Genomic DNA, 24,170 nt, shown 5'->3' with positions numbered 1-24,170 from the left:
ATGACCCTTGGGAACATTGGCCGTTGTTGACCAAAGCGATTGGTTCATCCCTCCTGAAAGAGAGCGGCGAAGAATCTCCTTTGTGTGAAGCAAACCAGGCAAGCGGAAACCCATGATTTTCAAGGTTACTTGTTGAAAGAAGGATTCACAAGATATTGATCTCGGAAAGAAAGATGCACTTTCCCTTAGCTTGTGTATACTTATATATAGAGAGAAAGGTAGACCAAGGAAATGGTGTGGGCAAGTAGGAGAGCCCACATTATTCATATTAGGCCTTTCTGGGGGACATGCTACATGTGAAACCACATGATTTTGCCTTTTAACTCGTTTCCAGAGATTTGTTGAGAGTGAATACACTGTGGCTTTAACTTACCAATTCATCATTTCATGCCCCCACTGAACCCACTTGAGTAGACAACTGATTGTATATCTTCAATCAGTTGTATTTCCAAATAGTGCATTCATGGTTTCTTGCATTCATATAAGTTGAGAGCAAACCACCTGCTGTTTTTGACACACAATAGAAAGGCAGAGACCAAAAAAACTTGTTTGTGTTCATTCACTTTCATCCCTTCACATGGGCTGCTCCTGCTTATGACTCTCAAATACAATGAACTGATACATATAGACATATAGTCTTCATAATGACATCACATTAGTGTCCCACATGCACATTTCAGTGTGCATTGGGAACATCTTTCATATTTATCATGGAAAATATTTGTGGGGTGCTGCTGTGAATTCCTCTATGATAACCAATTTGTACCTGATCAAAATTAAAAAAGGGACTATATATATCCATATAAAAATTAGAGAGAATGACGGTTCAACCCAGAATCAGAATTTATAAGCTCAAAGTACTATCAAAGTAGGTGCCAATTCGAAAATGATACTAATTCATGGGCGAACATTGATGCATGAAATGACGGTTCATCCCTTCATTCAAGAGAATGACGGTTCATCCCTTCATTCGTCTCACATCCTGTTTGAACGGTTCTTGACAATTAAGGACCAAGGAAAATAGCTAAAACTGAAGTCTGGCCAAGAAATGGCCAATTACATGTAAATAGATTTTTTTTTTTCTTGTAGAAGAGAGTTAAGGAAGAAAAAAAAGGAGATTTCTTCCTCTATATATGAACAATTTTCAATACAAAATTTTCTTCTCATCAATGATTTGAATTCTACAGGAATAATCTAATTCTAATTTCTCTTACTTCTTTTCTTCTTTTCAATGGTTTAATTAATTCCAATTTTACATTTTTAAATTTGATTTTGCGGGATCTCACTTCACAATTCCAACTAATGTCATTTATATCACTCATAATAATCACATCAAGAGAAGATGTACAAAGTAAAATGTATATAAAAAAAAAAAAGGAGAATGGAGAAAACATACTCTGAAGCGAAATAAGGATATTACGTACCATCGATATACAGGGGTTGTGAAGAGAGTCTCAGTAGTTAACTAGTTATGTAACTCCATCTAGGTTAATCCTCTATGTTGATTCCAGATTCAAATTAAGCTATTAATTAAGCTTAGCATGAATGATAAGCATCATTAATTGCTATTAAATTTTTATTATAGTTTGATTAGGGTGAGTTCCACTCTCTCACGAATTCACATCAGTGCCCCATAAAGGGGGCGCCCCACACAGGCGTAGACTCCAGCCAAGCTGAATGCCTATTAGATTTCAATTTGATAGAAAAATATGAGGTTTGAGCTCGATTCGAATTAAAAATGTGAATTTGAATTCAACTTGACTCAAAAGCTTAGATGTCAAATATTGGCTCAGCCTGATCTTGTATATATAAGTTCGGTTAAACTCTCAAACTTCACAAGCCATGATTGAGTTCGTATTTGGCACAATTAACAAATAAGTCTATATATTGGGTTTGAGCTTAATTTAAAAGATGGATTAAATTGAAATGAAATGAAATAATTTTCACAAATTGAGCTCAAAATTGCTGGTGAAGAGCTCAGTTAATATCTACCCCTAATTGCAGTGTGCAAATTGGTTAAGTCTAAATTTTGGCTAGATTTGACCTTGCTTTATTTGTTTGTGTAAAGTAAATTAAGATGTAAAGTGGTATGTGTCCTACCTTATACACAAGACTAACAAGAGAATGAAGAAGATAAAGGGTTATTTGTTTTGTAGTGGAGTAAGAAGTAAGATAATATGGTCCTCCTCACTTTATATGAGAGAAAATTAAGGTAGGAAGAAGGTGGTGCAACGGTTTTTGAAAGAAATGAGACAAAATTTACATTGCTAATAACAAAAGATACAAATTTTATATAAGGTAAAAGTGTAAATAATAATTACAGAACAAGAGATGCAAAACTAAACTGATCATAAAATTTTCAGATTTGCACTACAATCAAATGCAGCCTCAGTTAAATCTTCTCATAGACTGCATGTATACATACACAATATATAAATTTTCTATTTAAAGGTTTAAATTATTTATACTAAATTGGTTTATGCAACTGTTTAATACATTGGACTGATTGACAAATGTGGTGAGGTCTTGAACTTGACAATTGGATGAATGGAGAGACCCACAACTTCATGAATCACAAGATGTGTTGGTTCATGTTTTCTTAGGATCTGTTAACTGACATTTCTCATCAAGTATTAATGCAATAGCTTTACTTTATCTTCTTGACCGTGCCGTGCTGTGAAGGGCAGCAGACCCATGTGGTGGTGTTTGTGTACAGACTAACTACAACCGGCCGGGTTCCATGGTTATGGGCCTTTACCTGATATGGGCCCATATCCAATGTGGTCCAACAATATCAATGCTCTATAAGCTACAAGACAAGAAGCTGCAAATCCAGACAAAGGTGAACAAAAGCCAATAATTGAAATGGTATTTTCAATTTCCGTTGGGAGAAATTCTCCCTGTAAATTTACAATGTTTGAATGTCAACAATATACTTTGCTAAAATAGGGAGACTGGTTCCCCCCCTCAACTTCAAATGGAATGTCTTCCGTTTCACCAGAAGCTACAAAATTGGAGAGTTTGGATTTAATGCTGGTCCATCCTCCATTAACTTTGATCGAAGAGTGAAAAATCTTTCTTTTGGATCCAAAGCTGCAGCAGCCCTTTGAGCTTATGGGCTCCCTCGTGGGCTTGTGGCATATAGAATGACAACCAAAGAAGGTTCTATGCATTGATTCCTTTTTCAACGTCTGGCCTTTCTGAAGACGATCTTGTGTTACTCCTCTAACAATCCATTCAAAAGGTGGATGAAAGTGTCTTCTTTGCAAGGAATCGTTAGGCCACCCATCGGATGATCAAACCCAAACTCTTCCTCGGCCTGACCTAACAATTCTTGGAATGAAGGATGATTCAAGTAGGATACTGGAATAACAAACCTCCTCTTTTCTGCTTCTCCTACATAAACTGCCAAATGACCCTTGGGAACATTGGCTGTTGTTGACCAAAGCGATTGGTTCCTCCCTCCTGAAAGAGAGCGGCGGAGAATCTCCTTTGTGTGAAGCAAACCAGGTAAGCGGAAACCCATGGTTTTCAAGGTTACTTGGCAAAAGAAGGATTCAGAAGATATTGATCTCGGAAGTTGGTATTAGAAAACACAGAGAGCATCAACACTAATAGATCTATTGGAAGTTGGAAAAGAAAGTTGCACTTTCCCTTAGCATGTGTACACGAATATATATAGAGAGAGAGAGGGGTAGACGACCAAGGAAATGGTGTGGTCTGAAGGCCATTCTCAAAAGAGTGGCTAGCAGGAGAGCCCACATTTTTTCATATTAGGCCTTCTGTGGGACACTCTGCCTTTAGTACATGCCCCATTGAACCCACATGAGCAGCCATGAAGAGTGGACAACTAATTGTATATCACCAATCCTTTCCATTTAAAATCCGTGGCACCCCAATGAAAATAGTGCTTTCCTGGTTTATTGCGGATTTATCATTATAAGTTGGAAGCAAAACACCCACAGTTTTTGACACACAATAGAAAGGCGGAGGCCAAAAAACTTGTTTGTGTTTCATTTACTCCAATCCCTTCACATGAGTTGCTTCCTTCATGATAACTAAATTGCACCTCAAAACTGAAAAAGGGGACCATATGCCAGATTTCCTACTCACTCTCTATCTGCTGTGAATTGCAACCACAAATCCTCAATTCATAATAGAGATGTGTGGCTCTAATTCACAGCAGGTAGAGAGTGGATAGGAAAAGTGAGTAAGAAATCCCGAGTGATAGATTATAGAAAGATCTAATAGTCGTACACAGAAAACCTTGCCTTTGAAGTTTGATCGACAAATAGCTAGTCTGGGCCCTAAGAAAGAATGCCACAGGACGACAACCAGTCTACAGTTTCTGATAATTGACTGGGACAGCAAAGCCATGTGAAACCATAACGCCATGAGCCATGTCCCTCCTCTGTTTTAAGTCTTCACTCACAATTTCACAGAATTCTCTTCCTTCTCTATCAATCCTTGTTCTTTGATATGTTTTTTTTTCATGCCACTAAACCTCTTATTCTTCGACGTTCTTTTCATACCACAAATCAATAAACTTCATCAGCAGCAGCCACAGATGTCCCAAAAGGCCATTTGGCTGTTTATTGGCCCATCTAAATCTAATTATACTATAATATTTATTGATTTAATATATAAATTTTATATAATTATATTTAAATTGTGAAAATATATTCTATATGTTATATTATATATGAATTTATGTATATAATAAATTAAGTATGTTATATTTACATTAATTCATTATATATAAAAATTGAAAAGTAATTAAATTTTTAATTTTCTAGTAGTTTAAAAAATTAAAATGGAGTTGGATTAAATCCAAATCCAATCTGAGTCAGATTTGATTACAGCCTTATATAAAAGCCTAATGGTTCATTTGGTTGCTGAGAAAGGATGAGATGAGATGGGATTGGATGTGATGAGATGGTTCTATCACGTATATTTAGTTGTTGAGACCAATTATCCTACCAAATCTCTGCTTCCTAGTATTTGGTTGCTGAGAAAATTTTGCAGATTGGATTCATTCCAATTATTTGTAGCTACATGTCTAAGAAACCGTAGCTATAGGTCTATAGCTACAGTCTTGCTTAGGATAGAAAACTGTAGATGATGTTCGCGTGGCTATAGGTTTTAACTACAGATGGTAAGGTCCTTAGCTAAAACTTTCCTTTAGCTACGGTTATTGTCCATAGCTAAAATCCAAGATCACAATTATTAACACCTATAGCTATGGAAAAAAATTGTAGCTAAAACCACCTATAGCTACGGTTTCTATGTTGTCCATGACTAGATGTTCTATAAAATGATAACCTTTAGCTATGGATTTTGAAGGTGTTCGTAGCTATACCACAATAGAAGTAAAGCAAAAAAATACCTTGAGCTACGGTTTCTGTAGTATTCGTAGCTAAATGTTATAGCCATATTAACCTTTAGCTATGGATTTTGAAGGCATTTGTAGCAAAATCTAGGATATAGTGGCGGTATAGATCATAAAACTGTTGCTATAACTATATCCCAACCATTGTTGCAAACTTATGGTGGTATTTTTTTGAGACCTATAGTGGCAATTATGATTGCTACTATAGATTTATGCTTTCAAGAAATATTATATATTTGTTCAAAATTTTAAATACAAAAGCCTAAATCATTTATTATATATAGTAGAAACATGTCCATTCATATATTACATAAAACTTGCATGCAAATTTCTAATAATAAAAAGTAAAAGAGTTACATCTCAAGTACAATTTGCACACATCCATAGGTTCAAAATACATTATAAATTCAATCTGCTTGAAGAGATTAAACTACAATTAACATTTGAAAATCTGATCCAATATGTCTCCATCTAAGCATCTAAAGTTGCTTCTTCCGTTCAACCTATAAAAATATAACAAGAAAAAAATTAGAATTCCATGAACTGCTTTTATGAATTCACCACTCAAACAATTCATAATACAAACAAATTGCAACATTAACTAAAAAAACCTTGTCAATTTGTAGTTATTATTCTGTAAAAAAAACATAATTCTATAATTTGTAAGCCATCATTGCAATGCAACCAATTATTTGTCAAGTAAAACGAAGAACCTACTTGCAGTAGAAATTAAAAGAGAGAAGTGTCATGAAGACCTACTAGAACTAGAACTAGGTGCTTACATTTAGTTCTTCAAAGTGTCATAAGAGTTAATGCTTTTAAACCTTTAGAAGAAAAAAAAATGAAATTTTGCTAAGGCTTAGTTTGGAAAGAGTACAAATGTAAATATGTATAGTACAAATACATAAAAAATTAATGAGAAATAAAATGACTATTTAATTGACAATCAGAATTAGTATGTCCTATTTGACCACATAAATCGCATGAGATGCTAGATGGTGTATTCATGGTTGCAATACTAAAATTATCCAGTCTCTTATATAGGTTGGCAATTTGTGCAGATAGGGATGCAAAGGAATCAATGTGGTGTACTCCCCTCTGATTGGTTCGATCATTGCTCCATTGGTAGCTGTTTGACACCATCTCCTCTATTAGGTCATAGGCTTCCTCTGGTGTTCTTCTCATGATAGTGCCACCTACGGCTGCATCAATAATAGATTGATTAGGGGGGGTAATAACATTATAAAAGGTCTGATTTTGATACCAAACTGATATTCCATGGTGAGGATACTCCCTAAGCATCTCTTTAAATAAAGAAGGGTTCTTTCTATTTTAGGATCGAATCTTGCTAGTCCTTTTCTTCTAGTGTGTGTCATGCACTAATAAATCTGAACCAGCAAGAATTCGAACAAATAAACAAAAATAAAAATAATAACAGAAATAAAAAGAAAATAAAAACTGAAATAAAAGGTCCAAATTAATCAAGGTTAACAAATTCTAATATTCTTTTAGGATTAAATGCCCGGCAACGGCGCCAAAAACTTGATAGCTATAAATATATAACCCTAGCAAGTGTACTAGTTATCAAGTAATATAATAATATCGTTCCCACGGGGATTTAACAAAATAAGTATTAGAATCACAGTTTTCCCTAATTATTTGGACAATCAAAATTTGGAATTGAGCAAGAACTACTGATAATAAAACTGGAGCAAAGAAAATAAAAGCAAGGGAGATCACTAATCGAATATGCAAATGATGAAATCGCTAGGACCTTTGGTCCACCTAACTAATGTAATAAATATCGATGGGTTCGATTAACCAAGATTAACTGTTATTCCCATAAGCTGAAGTTTTTTCCAATTTTATTTAATATTCTTTCCTAAGATATATTAAACATATTTCTATCAAGTAACCCCTCGATCCCTCGACTAGAGTTCTCAATAATAGAAATGCATTAAGTGCAAGAAAAACTCAAATATTCAGATGAATCATGTGTATATATCCCTATATACCATTCAATTCACACCATGAATTATGTGGTCGAGTATATAAATTCCTCTCCTGATTCATTCATATACACCGAATCAATTAAGAGATGGCCACTCCTAATTGCATTAAGCAAATAATTCATAGACTATATGGAAATCACAATCTTGGAAAAATCAAGAAGATAAAAATATATTCATTAACATGGTTAAGCTTTCCATAGTCCTAGCAAGAAACAAATCAGTTCATGATGGAAGAACTCTTGAATTCGCCCATGGTGCTGAGATCTCCTCTTCTTGCTGCCACCTTGTTCTTGGGGATTCTTGAATTATTGATCTCCTCCTCCACGTTCCTTGAATTCTTGGAAATTCTTGGCTGATTGCTTCTTTCCTTCTTGATTCAAATCAAGAAGCGAGTGATTGAGTGATGCCTAAAGATGATCCGCCCCTCCTTTATATAGCTTAAAGGGGAGGGGGTGGTTTCCTACTTTCTCTTGAAGTTGATCTTTACAAGAATAGAAAGTCCTATCCTAATTCTAATCTTATCTCTTTATCTAATGAACTCAATCATTTTATCTCTCTAAGATTACATCAAGAATTTAGATCTGGAAGGACTTTTTTCAGTTTCTTGTTCTTGGATTCGTATTAGACCTCCTCTGCGAATTGGGCTTCAGCCAGGCTTTTCTGCCAGTTGGGCTTCAGCCAGGCTTTTCTGCAAGTTGGGCTTCAGCTGCGGATTGGGCCTTCCTATGAATTTTTCGCGACTTTGGGTCCGAATTTGACTTTGATGCAGACCGAATCTGTGAAAGCCTAAAACATAAAAGTTGTGGCTTTTTCTCTTGTCTTTCCAGTGGGTCTTGAATTAGCCCAATCGGAGGTCGGATACGTGAGTTAAGCTCAGATTACTGAACGGTGCCAAAACTATGAAAAATCATCTGATTTGTCTTTCTTTGCTCCTGATGCTTTGTTTCATGCTCTGAACAGAAATATGAGTCCAATTAGGTGCTAATTCAGTATAAAAGACAGAATAATTGGGGATAAAAATATGATAAATTCTACTCTCATCAGTTTTTCTCCAAATAAGCACTAAAAGAGAATGTAAAATATTTAATCGGTGCCAACGTGATTTCGAATTTGAGATTTGATATAATCGAATCGAATTCGGATAATTTGAATATTTAATCGGTCGAACTCGGATATCCTATTCATACCAAATAGTTAATCGGATTTGAATTCGGATATGGCCTGATTCGATTGGATAAATATCTAAATTCGACCGATTATTTAATTCTTATATATAATATATAAAATTTTAAATGTTTTATATAATTTATATATAATAATTAAATTATATAAATAATTTATATACTTTATATAAATAAAATATTTATTTTATATATTTATTAATTACCTAAAATAATTAATTAGTCAAATTTGAATCGAATCGAATATTCAAATATTTAATTGGATTTGAATTCGAATATTAATTTTGATATCGGTCGGATATCGAATCGAATTCGAATATCGAATTTTTTAATCGGATTTGAATTAACATATTGCTAGATCCGATTCGAATTCGATCCATTTTACAATTAATGAACATAACAACAAGTACTTTTGTGGCTTTTGACAAATAAACAATAAATGAAGATGTAAAAAGACATATTTGTCATTTATGCTTTTCCAATTCAAAGTTTACAAATGGGATATTTTATGTCTAATGAAAAATCCAAAAGCTAAGACTTATTTTCACTTTTATAGATAATATATATAGATTTAATGTAAATTTGTTTCATGGATTTTTTGGTTCAATAATAAAATGTACTAAGAAAGCAGTTAATGTGTGTCTTTAGTTATCTTCATTAGTTAAATTTTGAAATTGTTTTCTTTTTTCTTTTAAACTTGGTAGTTGATCTCATGCTAAGCACATTTTCCTTTTGACTTTATAAAGCTACACAAATGGGGAGTAGCCATTCCCCCAAACCCATAACCCCCAACCTTGGTGGCAATAAGTTTTTGATCCCAAGTCTCCACTATAACTAGCTCACTAAGCCACCATCACTTGATTCTCATGCTAAGCAGTTAATATATGTACTTCTCCTAATATATAAGTTATATAAAAACGAATAAATTCGATGCTCAATGAATACAGAAAGAAAATAATACTATTTTTTTTTCACTATTTTTCCCTTGAACAATACATTTTTAAATAGTATCCCGTGCATTGCATGGGGTCACCGCTAGTAATATAATTAAAAAGAGACAAACTAATTCACATGACACTTAAACAACTTCATGAATCACAAAATGTGTTGGTTCATATGCTCTTTGGGCCTGTTTAACGGCATTTCTCATCACGGATTAATACAACAGCTTTACTTTGTCCTCTTAACTATTCACCAACGCAATTTGAAGGGCAGCAGACCCATGACCCATGTGATGATGTTTTCTACAAACTAGATTTGGTCCCATAGCCATTATCTATGAACCCAATAGTTAAAATAAAAATATAGATTTAGACCTAATAACAGATGGAAAAAGAAAATTTGCTATTGAATGGTATTTTCAATTTCCGTTGGGATAAATTCTCCCTGGTGCTATAGAGAATGTAAATTTACAATGTTGAAATGTCAACAATATACTTTGAAAAAATAGGGACATTGGTTTCAATCTCAATCCCCTCCTCAACTTCAATTACAATGTTTTTTCATTTCACCAGAAGCTACAAAATTGAAGAGTTTGGATTTAATGCTGGCCCATCCTCTATTAGCTTTGAGTGAAGAATCATTCTTTTGGATCCAAAGCTGCAGCCCTTTGAGCTTATGAGCCTACGGAGCTTGTGGCATAGATTGACAACCGAAGAAAATTCTATGCATTGGTTCATTTCTCTACCACTGGCTTTTCTGAAGATCTTGTGTTACTCCTCTAACAATCCATTCAAAAGGTGAATGAAAGTGTCTTCTTTGCAAGGAATCGTTAGGCCACCCATTGGATGATCAAACCCAAACTCTTCCTCGACCTGACCTAACAATTCTTGGAATGAAGGATGATTCAAATAGGATACTGGAATAACAAACCTCCTCTTTTCTGCTTCTCCTACATAAACGGCCAAATGACCCTTGGGAACATTGACTGTTGTTGACCAAAGCGATTGGTTCCTCCCTCCTGAAAGAGAGCGGCGAAGAATCTCCTTTGTGTGAAGCAAACGAGGCAAGCGGAAGCCCATGGTTAAGAAAGATTCACAAGATATTGATCTCGGCAGTTGGTATTAGAAAACACAGAGAGCGTCAACACTGATAGATTTATTGGAAGTAGAAAATGAAAGATGCACTTTCCTCAGCATGTGTATATATATAGAGAGAGAGAGAGAAAAGCATTCGCAAAAGAGTGGCTAGCAGGAGAGGCCACATTTATTCATATTAGGCCTTCTAAGGGACATCCTACATGTGAAATCACATGATTTTGCCTTTTAACTCATTTCCCCAAATTTGTTGAGAGTGAATGCACTATGGCCTAAACGTACCAATATTACATCGTTTCATGCCCCACTGAACCCACTTGAGTAGACATGAAGAGTGAACAACTGATTGATTGTATATCGCCTATATATCCATTTCTTGCGTGTTGCCTCTTGCTTATGAGTCAAATACAATGAGCTGACACATGTAATAGTCTTGATGATAATCAAATTGCACCTCAAAACCGAAAAAGGGGACAAAATAATACTTCGACGCTTGCCTAGATTGGTTCATGCCAAAATAATACTTCGACGCTCTTTTCATACCACAAATCAATCAACTTCATCAGCAGCAGCCACAGATGTCCCAAAAGGCCATTTGGCTGTTTATGTTGGAGTGACCCAGAAGAAGCGGTTTGTTGTTCCAATATCATATTTGAACCATCCTTCGTTTGTTAAGTCGGGCTGAAGAAGAATTTGGCTTCAATCATCCAATGGGTGCTCTCACCGTACCATGCAAAGAGGATGCCTTCATTAAACTCACATCTCGGTTGAATGGCTTATGAGTATTAGCAACAAAGATTTTTCTGACCAAGAAATTGTTTGGCCCCGACCCGTTCAAAATTTTGTATAGCAAAGGAATAGCCATTTTTTTGTAAATAGCTCTCTTGTGGAAGAGAGTCATGGAAGAGGAAAAAGAAATATCTTGTTATCAGTACCAAATTTTTAACATCCCCTTGAATTAAGCCTTGACAATTAAGTATCAAATTGTTGTAAAAGTAAATTATACTACACACACTATAGAAAAAAATGATTTTGACTGCCATTAAAAGTCTCCAAAACTGGTGTTAGAAGTTTTACCGATAGTTAAAAAGTATCGCTAGATGCTCTAACAGCAGTTTTTGTGGCTGTTAGTAAAAAAAAAAATACCACTAAAAGTATTTTTAATGGCAGTCGCGACTCGCATTAGAAACAAAATAACTGTCGCTACACATGCAAGGCCCGAGGTACGCTTGAACAAAATTCAAAACCTACTTGCATGGAAAAACAAAACTAAATGTCATCAAGGAATTTTGAATTTTGAACACAATTGTGCAGTTATGCATTTCTGCCATAATAACCTTGAAATTCTGTAAAGTTCTATTTTTCAAAGTTGCAACTTAAACCCAACCTACCTAACTTTCTAAATGGTTGTAATAGTCTTGCCAGCTATCAAAGAGCCTACTATGGATGAATGGAATGCCATCAATGGTCCTACACATACAATGTATTGTTGACATTTGCTATAACCCAGAAATTAAAGGTATAACTATAGATATTCATGGTCTATTTGGTTCACAGTTGGAATCAGAATCAGAATTGGAATGATCTATTTTCATAGTTTATTTGGTTTATATAAGAATGGAAAGTAGAATTGGAATCAATAGGAATAGAATTTCATTCCCCATCCCTCAAATGGGGAATGCTATTCCAGCAATAATAGGAATGGGATTCTGGTTCCACCCAATCAAACTGTTGGATTCGGAATAGCCCATTCTGATTCCAATTCCAGACCCTTATTCCCGCAAACCAACCGGGCTCAGTATTATAAAAAAGTGCAATCATACGCAATTTTGGTTAAGCAACTGTCATAGTGTAGGAGAGGTTTAAGCAACTGTCAAAAAACACAAGAGAGGCCCAACTGTTTTTTTGGGCTGGATTCGGGCTTTCTTAAAAGTGCCTAACCTCGAGGTTGAGTACAACAGGATAATATATTATATAAAAAATATATAATAAATAATATATATATTTATATTATATGTTTTTTCTTTATTTCTGTTCTTTTTTTAATTCATATAAGATCTTTCATTCATTATGGGTTTTAAGGTCTTTTAATATAAATGAAACAGTTTTTTATTGAATAAAAAAAGAAAAAAACCTTTGTGCCAAATTTCTGCGTGGGCTTCGGGTTTGTTCAGGCTCAAGACCTCGCCCAATGGTTGAGCTGGTTTCATGCTTGGGCCTGTTAATACAAAGACAAAGCCCAGCTTGAACCCACCCATATTTGGCCTATGAACATGTTAGGATTAGACCATTTTTTGTGATTTAAGATCTCTTAAGACTGCGTTTGCTAGAGGTGCAAAATTACATTTTGATAAACATATAATTGATAATCTCTTAAGACTGCGTTTGCAATCGATTCAGGTATTTGGTAAACATATAATTTTACATCGATTTAAAATACATCGATAATTGATAATCAATGTAAAATTACATTTTGCCGTTTAAATACATCAATAATCGATGTAATTAATAAATACACCGAGATTATGATGTATTACACCGCTCGCTCTTTCTCTCTCTTCTCCTCTCTTCTTCTTCTCCTTCACTCTCGCGCTCGCTCGCTCTCTCTCTTCTCCTTCTCTCTTCCTCCGACGAAAAGATAGCAATGGTTAATCGTCAGCGACAGCAGTAGTTGCCGGGGCAAGAACCGATCAGCCGGGGCAAGGTTGACAATCTATGAGAATAGAGAGGCGGCGACAGCAGTGGTTATCTGTTCATCATCTTCCTCTGACAGTGGTGGTTAATTGAAAATAGCGTCTTCCGACATGTTTGTCTTCCTTTCAACTTTGGCTGTTGTTCTGTTTCTCCTTCCTATACCAGCTTCCTCACACGACGCGGCGAACCACAAACCAGTCCTTGAATACCACGGCGGTCCTGTCCTCAACGGCGACATGAAAATTTCCGCGATATGGTATGGCACCGTCGGCCTCGTCCAGGAATCAGCCATCCGCAAATTCATCCGCTCACTAAACAAAGACAACAGACGTGGAGCCACATGTGTCGGCATGGTGGAAGATGGTGGAGAGCTATCAAATTGCAGTCCCCGGAGGCCCCAAAACAAGCCTTACCATTCGAGTGCGCGTTGTACAGTTTGCTGCAGCCCTGGCAACCCTGGCAGATGGTGCGCGTTCATCAACTTCCTCAGATGGTGGAAGATGGTGCGCGTTCATCAACTTTGCTGCAGCCCTGGCAACCCTCGTCACCAATTCTTCCTCAGTTTGGTTTGAGGGATTGAGTCACACCATGTACAGAGCACAAGTTTCTTACCAGACATGTGTCTTCACCACCGCTCGTGGTGCTCTGTTTCTTCGCCGACAGGTTGCAGTGGACTTTTACCTGAATGATTTATCAAACGAATATAGTGTTACACCGGACAAACATCCGATTCCCATTTTACACTCTCGTGAACCCATCGATGTAATAATCCTCAGTGTAAATTTAAATTTATACAGCAAACAAACGAAACCTTGCAATCCCATCTAAAACAAATTCAATTCTTTGTAGATATGCTTAATTAAAATCATTACCGATTCCACCCAGCCACCATCTCAACCAACAGCGATGAATGATGAATCACTTCCAGTAATAACTGGAGTTTAAATGTTCAAGAAATCCGTAGTTCGAAATCATCTAGAGAAGAATGGACTTCTTCCACTATGCCTAATGTCACATTGTTGAGCTCTGGGAATGCTAGCTCCATCTATTCCATTTACTCGAGGGTTTCCAATCCCGCTCCCATCATAATTCATATACAACTTGAGGCAGTACCATCGTTTTTGTATATACATATTGATTATCAGTTTTTGGTTTTACTAAGGGGGTGTTCTCTAGTGTGGATAAGAAATTGGTTGGTGTGGATTAATTTACACCACATCTTGTGGCAGGGACTAATCCACACCACACTACAATCCATAGCTGTTTTAAACTGTAGACAAAATATGTGGATTGGACCAGTCCTGACAAAGAATGGAAACGAAACACGTGAGAGAAGTTTCAAAAAGAATAATAGAAGTTGAATTTTAGGAAGAAGAATTCTTCACTAAATAATAATTAAGAGAAAAGTGATAACAAGAGAACTGTCTTAGCCTTCCCCTATCTACTCTTTATATAGGTATACACCCTTATGACTCATATTCTTAATTTGAAAACACTCCATAATAAAATCCTACTTAAAACTCCTTAAAAACAAAATCATAATCTGAGAAAACACTCCAAAATAGAAATTCTAATATAATAAAACACTTCAAACTAGAATCCTACTAAAATCCTTCAAAAGGAAAGTACTAATTGAATATAAATTCGAAATAATGTTATCTTGGTAAAAACGAACTAAGATGGAAACTCTGAAATGGCGCCAGCTTGGTAAAAATGTACTAAGATAGAATTCCTATGATGATGCTATCTCGGTAAATATTTGCTAAGCTGGGTCGGTATTCTTATGATGATGTTATCTCGGTAAATATTTACTAAGTTGGGTCGGTGGCGTCATTTCTGCTTCTTATGTGTCTTGGAATGGTCCCAACTTGCATAAAATTTATCGGCCTTCTCCTGTACTGCATCAACTCCACACTTACAGTGGCGTTCTGTAGGTGTGGTGTGGACCAGTTGATCATAAATGTCTAATTTTTGCATTTTATATGATAAATATATTGAAAAAGGCATTGATAAATTAATATTAATCAATAAATATTAATTTTAATAAATATGATAGTAAAATAATTAAAATTAAAAAAATTAAATATTAAAAAATATTATATTGTTGATAAAACTTTAAAATAATAATATTTAAATGAATTAAGAAAAGAGTGAAAAAGGAGCACCATTGGGCTTGTGCTAGAATTAACATTAAAAATATTATTTTATTGATAAAATATTAAAAATTTAAAATTTAAAAAGAAAGAAAAGTATGTAGAATAGATTTATTGTATCAAAATACAATGTGTAAATGTTGTGGACCGGCCACATCCATGAGATATAAGTGTGGCTGAGATTTTGGGCTATGGATGGGGATGGTCCACGATGTATTGTGGACCAGTCCCATCCAAAAGCAATAGAATGATGAATTCACCCCGTGGCGTGGACCGAAATGGATCCACTAGATGAACACACTACTGAACACCACCTAAATTTTCTAATTGAAAAATTAGTTGATAATTTTCAGTTATATGTATTTATAGTCATCATTATGGGTGGCCAAGAGACAAGCTCTTCACGAGCAACTCGAGCTCGGCTTATGAAAAACTTGGCTCGACTCGGTTTCAACTGAGCTTGAGCCCAATTTATAGGTTCGATTAATAAATAAGTCGTGCTCGAGCCTAATAGAGCTCATCTTGTGAGGCTCATGAGCTGAGCTCGAATATATATATATATATATATATATATATAATAAAATTATAGAAAATAATATATATAATAAAAATATTATAATTCTTAATTATTATAATTCATAATTTTTTTAAATATCAAATAAAAAATATTTTTTATATATAATTTTTTATTTTTATTAAACATTTTTTTCTCAAATTAAGCTCAAAGTTCTAGCTCAAACCAAGCTCGAACTCGAGCTCGAGCTCGAGCCTTGTACTACCTTGGCGAGATGAGCTCGAGGCTCATACTATTCGGCTCAACTCAGCTCAAATCCACCCCTAATCATCACTAGAGAATTAAACCATGCATGCACGCTACTACTATGCATGTACCCAACAGCCTGGCTGAAGTTGCCAAAACCTTACATCCTATTTAAACCATTTACCATAACATAAGATTATATATGGCAGAGTTCTGAATTTTTTTTTGACCCGCCCATTCAAGGATTTTGTCCTAATCATTTTATTCTCATAACTAGGTCTAGGGTCTTGAAGTTTTCGGTTGTCACATAATCATTTAATCATTTAATTTGTAAAATCTTCCCCGAGTTCTGGTAGTGAAAAGATTTGATTCTAGTTCACAATGTGACTTTTCTTTTCATCCTATCAAACTTTCCAAAATAAATCTTCCAAACTAATTGCAAATGTTTTAACCAAAGAAAATGGGTGGATTCAACTTCTCTAAAAATGTGGCCAATCTCCCTCTAAGAGCTTTTGTGTGAATTGAAAAACCTTGATTCCCACTTTGTAGCCCAAAACACCTCAAATTATATATTCACTATATCTATGCCTAGAGAATTCACTCAAAGAAATCATATACAACATGTAGAAGAATAGAAAGAGAAAGAATTAAAAGGAGTTAGAGAGAGATTCAAAACAAAATATGTATAGAATTAAATAAAATAAGGAAGAGTAGGTACATCTCAATGTTTCTACTAATGAAGAGTCCATTGACAATGTTGGGTATGGGTTTAATCTGTGATGCATTGGAAGGAAGGACATACTGACCATGGTTCTCACAAACTTTCAAGTTCTACACTATGTCTCAATTGGAAACAATATACTATAATTGTCTTTTAATCAAGGTTGGGGACACATATATTCTGTAACCATCATGGTTCATGACCACCAAAATCCTCCAAGCTCAATTCATTGAAGATATTTTTGAAGTAAATTGAATTTTTAGTTTCTATTGCCATAGTTTCTACAATAAATAAGTAAATAAATTAATAACTGAATTGGTTTCTAATATGTTGAAAATTCCTAAATAAAATAATTCTAATCCAACTAAGCTACTTTTTTATTGAAAACAGCATTATTATCCTATGGAAAAATATTGGAATTTTTCATATTAATAATAAGTAAATTTTTTTTCTAGGTAGGGGTGGCAAATGGGTGGCTTGGGTTGGTAAGTGTTGAACTCATTGACCCACTAACACACCATGACCCATCATCAATCTTTATTAAAGGATCATAACCGATCCTAACCCTGACCCACCCATATTGACCCACTTGACCCATCCATCTAACCCTTACCCATCCTCACCAATACTGACCTACCTACCCTCACCTATAAATATGGAAATGGGTTGGGATGGCCCAAATACCAAAAAATAACAAATTTTAAGAGGAGCGTCTCTTTCAAGGTTGTTATGTGACAGAAACGGGTTGGGTCGACCTTGTATACCTGGAAATAACAATTTTTTAGAGGAACATCCCTCTCAATGCTACCATGTGGCAGAAATGGGTTGGGGCAATCTGTATACCTGAACAAAAGTAACATTTTTTTAGAGAATCATCTCTTTTAAGACTGCCACGTGACAGAAATGAGTTGGGTCAACCCGTATATCTGAAAAAACATTTTTGAGAGAATCATCTCTCTCAAAACTGCCACGTGACAGAAATGAGTCAAGTTAACCCATATACTCAAAAATGCAAAAATTGTAGATAAATATGCAGAAAATAGCTAAAAAAATATAGAAAATGCAAAAAATACCAAATAATTGTAGAAAATTCAGAAAAATATAGAAAATACCAGAAAATTATAAAAATATAGAAATTAAGTAGAAAAATGCAGAAAGTAACAAAATAATTGCAAAAAATGCAGACAAATACCAAAAAATTTCAGAAAAGTACAAAAAATACCAGAAATTACAAGAAATGCATGAAAACACTGGAAAAATTGCAAAAATTATGCAAAAAACACCAAAAATTGTAGAAAATGCAAAGAATACCAAAAAATTTCAGAAAATGCAGAAAATACCACAAAATTGCAAAACAAATGTAGAAAAATACCAAAATATTATAGAAAGTTCAACAAATTTGTAGAAAATGCAAATTAATGCATAATTGTTTGTAGAGAAATGCAAAAGAAATACAGAAAAATTGTAAAAAATGCATGAAAACATACCAATAAAGCATGGAAAAAAATGGTAAGAGGAATAGTATTGTATAGGATAACTTGGATATGGATACACTTTGGAAATGCATGAATATTGACAAAAAATATGGAAACGTATGAATACACTAGGAAAAGACATATAAATTTTATAAATACATATATAACACTACATTTTAGATCAAAATAATCAAAAAATAATATATAAATACATTGAAAATCTAAATTTTACTGATATATATATATATATATATATATATATATATATATATATGAAGAAATATATTACAATTAATATACCAAGATGTGAAGATATCATATAATTATATTTATAATGGATCAATCAAAAGTCCAAAATACTAAACATATACACCTATTATATTTTAATTATTATATCAATTATTGTTTTATTTTACTATTTTAATTTTTTAAAAATAACAAAAAATAAACTAAAATTAAAATACCAATTAATAATTTATAAAAATATAATATTAACTTAGAGTATAACAAATTTGTTAAAATTTTTAAGATACATATGATATACAAATTCATAGTTTTTAATTACTAAAATAGTTATTCCATTATGAATATTTTTATTTCAACAAATTTTATGAAATAAAAACATTTTTGTTGAAATAAATATAGATTAGTGGTATTGATAGATTCAATTTAATATTATATTCTTCAATACTTTGTTTATAATGTTTTTATTTTTTGTAAATAATAAATATTTTGTTATTACTTATTAATGTAAATTAAAATATAAGTTAATAATGTATAAAAATATATAAAAATTTTAATATTTATATCATGTGCAAATATATAAATTTTAAGTATTATAATTTACAAGATGATGCTAACTTAGACGTGTAATGCTATACGCAGGAAACTGTGAATATCAACTCCCTTTCTTCTTCCATGTTGATGGTACTGTTGTGAATGTAGTTTTGTACCCGACCAACCATTTATACTTTATAGTCGCATCATCTGGTAGTGATCATTCTCCAAATGTAAACGACATTTTCACCATTAGGTACTTTCTAAGATAATAGAAGTTACTTTTGTCTCTTTTGTAAAATAAACATTAAATGAAGATGTAGAAAGACATATTTGCCATTTATGTTTTTCCTATTCAAAGTTTACAAATGGGATATTTTTGGTCTAATGAAAATTCCGAAAGCCAAGACACTTGTTTACAGTTTTATAGATATTATAGATAAAGTTAATATAGATTTGTTTCATGGATTGTTCTGGTTTAATAGTAAAATGCAGTAAAACAACACTTAATGTAAGTCTTTGGTTATATTCGTTAGTTGAATTTTGAAAATGTCATTTCTTCTAAATTTGGTTATTGATTTCATAATTTCTTGACTTTATAAGACGCACAATTGGGAGTAGCCATTTCCCGGCCCAAACCCTTAAGCCCCGACCCTAGTGACAATAGGCCGGGTTTGATCCTAAGTCTCCACTACAACTAGCTGGAAAATGTAACAACTGAACTACCATTAGTTTGTTCTCATGTTGAGCAGTTAATACATGTACTTCTCCTAATATGCAACTTATATTAAAATGAATAAGTTTGAAGGTCAATAATTATTAGAAAGAAGAGAAAATTATTTTTTCCATTTCCCTTGAACAATACATTTTTAAATAGTAGCCCCTGCATGAGTGATCGCTAGTATTATAATTAAAGAGGGATGAATTGATTCACACGTGTTGTTAGGTCACTTGACAATTGGGTGAATGGAGGGACCTACAACTTCATTAATCACAAAATGTGTTGGTTTAATGCAACAGTTTTACTTTCTCTTTCTATCCATTCACCGACACAATGTGAAGGGCAGCAAACCCATGTGATGGTGTTTGGGTACAACTAGATTCGGTCCCAGAGCTATTTGTGGATCAATAGTATCAATGCTCTATAATCAGCCATAGGTGAAAAAGCCAATAAATTAAAAAAAAAATACAGATTTAGAACTAATAATAGATGGAAAATTGAAGACGATTTGCTATTGAATGGTATTTCCAATTTCCATTGGGAGAAATTCTCCTTGGTGCTATACAGTGTAAATTTACAATGTTGAAATTTCAACAATATTCTTTGGAAAAATAGGGACATTGGTTTCAATCTCAATCCCCTCCTCAACTTCAATTGCAATGTCTTTTCTTTTCACCAGAAGCTACAAAATTGGAGAATTTAGATTTAATGCTGGTCCATCCTCCATTAGCTTTAAGCGAAGAATCATTCTTTTGGATCCAAAGCTGTAGCCCTTTGAGCTTATGAGCCTACGGAGCTTGTGGCATGGATTGACAACCAAAGGAAATTCTATGCATTGATTCGTTTCTCCACCACTGGCTTCTCTGAAGATCTTGTGTTACTCCTCTAACAATCCATACCATTCAAAAGGTGGATGAAAGTGTCTTCTTTGCAAGGAATCGTTAAGCCACCCATTGGATGATCAAACCCAAACTCTTCCTCCGCTTGACCTAACAAATCTTGGAATGAGGGATGATTCAAGTAGGATACTGGAATAACAAACCTCCTCTTTTCTGCTTCTCCTACATAAACCGCCAAATGACCCTTGGGAACATTGGCTGTTGTTGAACAAAGCGATTGGTTCCTCCCTCCTGAAAGAGAGCGACGAAGAATCTCCTTTGTGGGAAGCAAACGAGGCAAGCGGAAACCCATGGCTTTCAAGGTTATTTGGCAAAAGAAAGATTGACAAGATATTGATCTCGGAAGTTGGTATTAGAAAACACAGAGAGCGTCAACACTAATAGATTGGAATTAGAAAATGAAAGATTCACTTTCCCTCAGCATATGCAGACATATATATATATATAGAGATGGGTAGACCTAGGAAATGGTGTGATCAGAAGGCCATTCGCAAAAGAGTAGCTGGAGAGCCCACAATTATTCATATTAGGCCTTCTAAGGGACATCTTACATGTGAAATCACATGATTTTGCCTTTTAACCCATTTCCTAAAATTTGTTGAGAGTGAATACACTGTGGCCTAAAGTTACCAATGTTTCATGTCCCACTAAACCCACTTGAGTAGACATGAAGAGTGGACAACTGATTGTATATCGCCTGTCCATTCCATTGAGAACCCGTGACATTGTAACCCCTAATGGACAACTAGCTGTTGAGAGGCCTTAGCTTACCAAAAAACTTGTTTGTGTTCCATTTACTCTCAGCCCTTCACATGCGTTGTCTCTTGCTTATGAGTCAAATACAATGAGCTGACACATATATATAACAGATCTTCATGATCATGCACCTCAAAATCGAAGTGAGAAGCATGGAATGGCCATTATTCAAATGGAAGAATGCTACTACAATAAGAATGGGAATGAGATTCCAATTCCACCCAACCAAATTGTTAGAATTGGAATAACCCATTCTGATTCCAATTCCAGACCCTTATTCTCGTAAATCAAACGGGACCTCAGTATTATAATGGAGAGCAATCATATGCAATTTTGGTTAAGCAAGTAGGAGAGGTTTAAGCAACTGTCAGAAAACACAATAGAGGTCTAACTTTTTTTTTTTGGACAGGATTCGGGCTTTCTTAAAAATGCCTAACCTCGAGGCCGAGTTCAACTGGATAATATATTATATAGAAATATATTTTATATAATACATAATATATATGATATGTTTTTTCTTTGTTCCTATTCTTTTTTTTTTTTCAATTCATATAAGATCTTTCATTCATATGGGTTTTAAGGTCTTTAAATATAAATGAAACAGTTTTTTATTGAACAAAAAAAGAAAAAAAAAACTTTGTGCCAAATTTCTGGGTGGGCTTCGGGTTTGCTCAGGTTCAAGACCTTGCCCAATGGTTGAGCCGGGCTCAAGCGTGGGCCTGAATGTTTTCTCTGAATACAAAGACAAAGCCCAGCTTGAACCCAACCCCGATTTGGCCTGTAAACATGTCAAGTTTAGACCATTTGCGATTTAAGATCTATTAAGAGAAAAATTTTATTGGACATTATCAAGAAGCATTACTATTGATAATAATATCTCTTGGTGCTGATCTAGTCCATGCCTTTTAATGGAAAATCAAAAATGGGATTTGTCCAAATTAAACACCATCTCAACCAAGAGCGATATATGATGAATCACTTCTAGTAATAACTGGAGCTTAAATGTTCTAGTAATTTCTGAGTCGTGTCTCTCATCTGATTGGGCAGTACTGTGCAACGGTTACCTGTGCAGCCCTGGCAAATAACGGCTGCGACAGAGGGCCAGTGGCGGTTACGCTCGATTTGACAAGAACATCTGTATTTAAAGGCCCTGGTTTCCAAGGGGCAAAGGTAATTTGAACTGATCTAGCGCTATTATCACTCTTAGCTCTCTTTGCAATTCTTACAGCTCTCTCAGAGTTCTAACTTAAGCATCGGAGTATTCGCACCGGGCGAGCTCCCCGGGAATCCTTCACCTTCCTCTTCTCAGGTACCGTCCGTCGCCAGATAGGAGCCAGGCGTCCGCCAACTAGGAGTGCTCGGATCGCGCTGCATCATTTGGCGTCGTCTGTGGGAACGCTTCAAAAAGCCTTCCTCTAATCTCTGCAACTTTCTCTAAGAACTCAGCATCCATGACTTCCTCTAGCAATGCCGGACGAGGTGCCGACCAGAACGCTTCTAGGGAGCGACCTCTACTCCCCACTGTCTGCATTGGATAGTTCACTGTCCCCTTCTCTGTGGAGGGAGTTCCTAGCCTGAATGTGCCTTAGACAGTGGCACCTGTGAACACTCCGCTCCCTTCCACAGTTGGAGCAACCTTCATTGAACCTTCTGTTATTCCCCTAGTGACCAACCAAAACCAACTTGAAGACCTGGTGCAGTGCATGCGAGCCATGCAAGCTCAAATGCAATAGTTCCAGCAATTTCAACTCTATCAGCAGCAAGTGCTGCATCAAGTTTCTCAGTACCAGTATCAACAGCAGTTCGCTCCACTACCTCAGGCCCAACAGCCGTTTCCCCCTTGGCATCCGGCCACGAAGCAAACCAAGCCCCCCCATTGGAGAGAACGTCCTAGCCGGGGAGAGGCCTCTCAAACCTAGAATCCTTCCAAGAGCCAAGCCTCGTCCCACAGAAGGAAGGAGAGACTAGTCACCCCCGCCTCGCAGCCTACAGGTAGATCAAGGGCTTCCCAGCCGGTCAGGCCCGCATCGCTTCAGCACTCTCAGTTCGAACTTCTGCTCGCCGAAAACCAGTTTGAGGTCCTAGCCATGGATTACAGGCAAGGGCCTTCGGTTCACAACTATCATCAGTAGTCTGAGCCCCTCCCTAGGCTCATCGAGCTCGGTAATACTGAAGCAAGCAACACCAATGTCGAGCCAACAAAGTAGCAGCAGAGGCGCCGACAAGCTCACCGAACTGCCACTCGCGACCTGCCTGAACTCAAGGGTAAGGAGGAAGTAAGCTCAGGTGAAGTAAAAGCTACTCCTCTCCTTTCAGTTCCCTCCCCCTGTCTCCAGAACTTCTTGCTATTCCTATGCGAAAGGACTTCAAGCTTCCTCTTCTGGATAAGTATGACAGATCCTTCGATTCGAATGACCATGTTGATGTCTTCCAGTCCCAGATGCACCTGGCAAGGGCCAGTGAGTCCTGCATGTGCATGGTTTTCTCCACCACCTTCAAAGGAGTGGCCCGCACATGGTACCGGAATCTCATGCCCGAATCAGTAAAAAACTGGGCGCAGTTCGTATAAGTCTTCACTTCCCATTTCGTCACCAGC

The 24,170-nt window shown here is 35.5% G+C and overlaps 2 protein-coding genes, 1 long non-coding RNA gene and 2 pseudogenes across 3 annotated transcripts; 1 reads left to right on the top strand and 4 right to left on the bottom strand.

Annotated features, from left to right (window-relative positions):
* Positions 1–3,205: 3,205 nt before the first annotated feature.
* On the bottom strand, positions 3,206–3,825 carry LOC104589689 (auxin-responsive protein SAUR21-like). Its single transcript, XM_010248091.3, has one exon. The coding sequence runs from the start codon at positions 3,524–3,526 to the stop codon at positions 3,218–3,220; it is 309 nt and encodes a 102-aa protein (XP_010246393.2). The 5' UTR covers positions 3,527–3,825; the 3' UTR covers positions 3,206–3,217.
* A 5,965-nt stretch (positions 3,826–9,790) lies between these two features.
* LOC104589688 (auxin-responsive protein SAUR21 pseudogene) lies at positions 9,791–10,900 on the bottom strand (annotated as a pseudogene).
* A 154-nt stretch (positions 10,901–11,054) lies between these two features.
* On the top strand, positions 11,055–11,507 carry LOC109114161 (auxin-responsive protein SAUR23 pseudogene; annotated as a pseudogene).
* A 1,456-nt stretch (positions 11,508–12,963) lies between these two features.
* LOC148791058 (uncharacterized) lies at positions 12,964–14,457 on the bottom strand. Its single transcript, XR_016077715.1, has 2 exons — positions 14,185–14,457; positions 12,964–13,993 (listed from the first exon to the last, which is right to left on the bottom strand). It is a non-coding gene; the product is annotated as an uncharacterized LOC148791058 (long non-coding RNA).
* A 5,948-nt stretch (positions 14,458–20,405) lies between these two features.
* On the bottom strand, positions 20,406–21,320 carry LOC104589687 (auxin-responsive protein SAUR21-like). Its single transcript, XM_010248089.3, has one exon. The coding sequence runs from the start codon at positions 21,108–21,110 to the stop codon at positions 20,805–20,807; it is 306 nt and encodes a 101-aa protein (XP_010246391.1). The 5' UTR covers positions 21,111–21,320; the 3' UTR covers positions 20,406–20,804.
* Positions 21,321–24,170: the final 2,850 nt, after the last annotated feature.

The sequence above is a fragment of the Nelumbo nucifera genome, chromosome 6, assembly GCF_055504915.1.
Source record: "Nelumbo nucifera cultivar China Antique chromosome 6, China Antique-T2T, whole genome shotgun sequence".
Classification (NCBI taxonomy): domain Eukaryota; kingdom Viridiplantae; phylum Streptophyta; class Magnoliopsida; order Proteales; family Nelumbonaceae; genus Nelumbo; species Nelumbo nucifera.
This window is presented reverse-complemented; position numbering and strand designations above follow the sequence as displayed.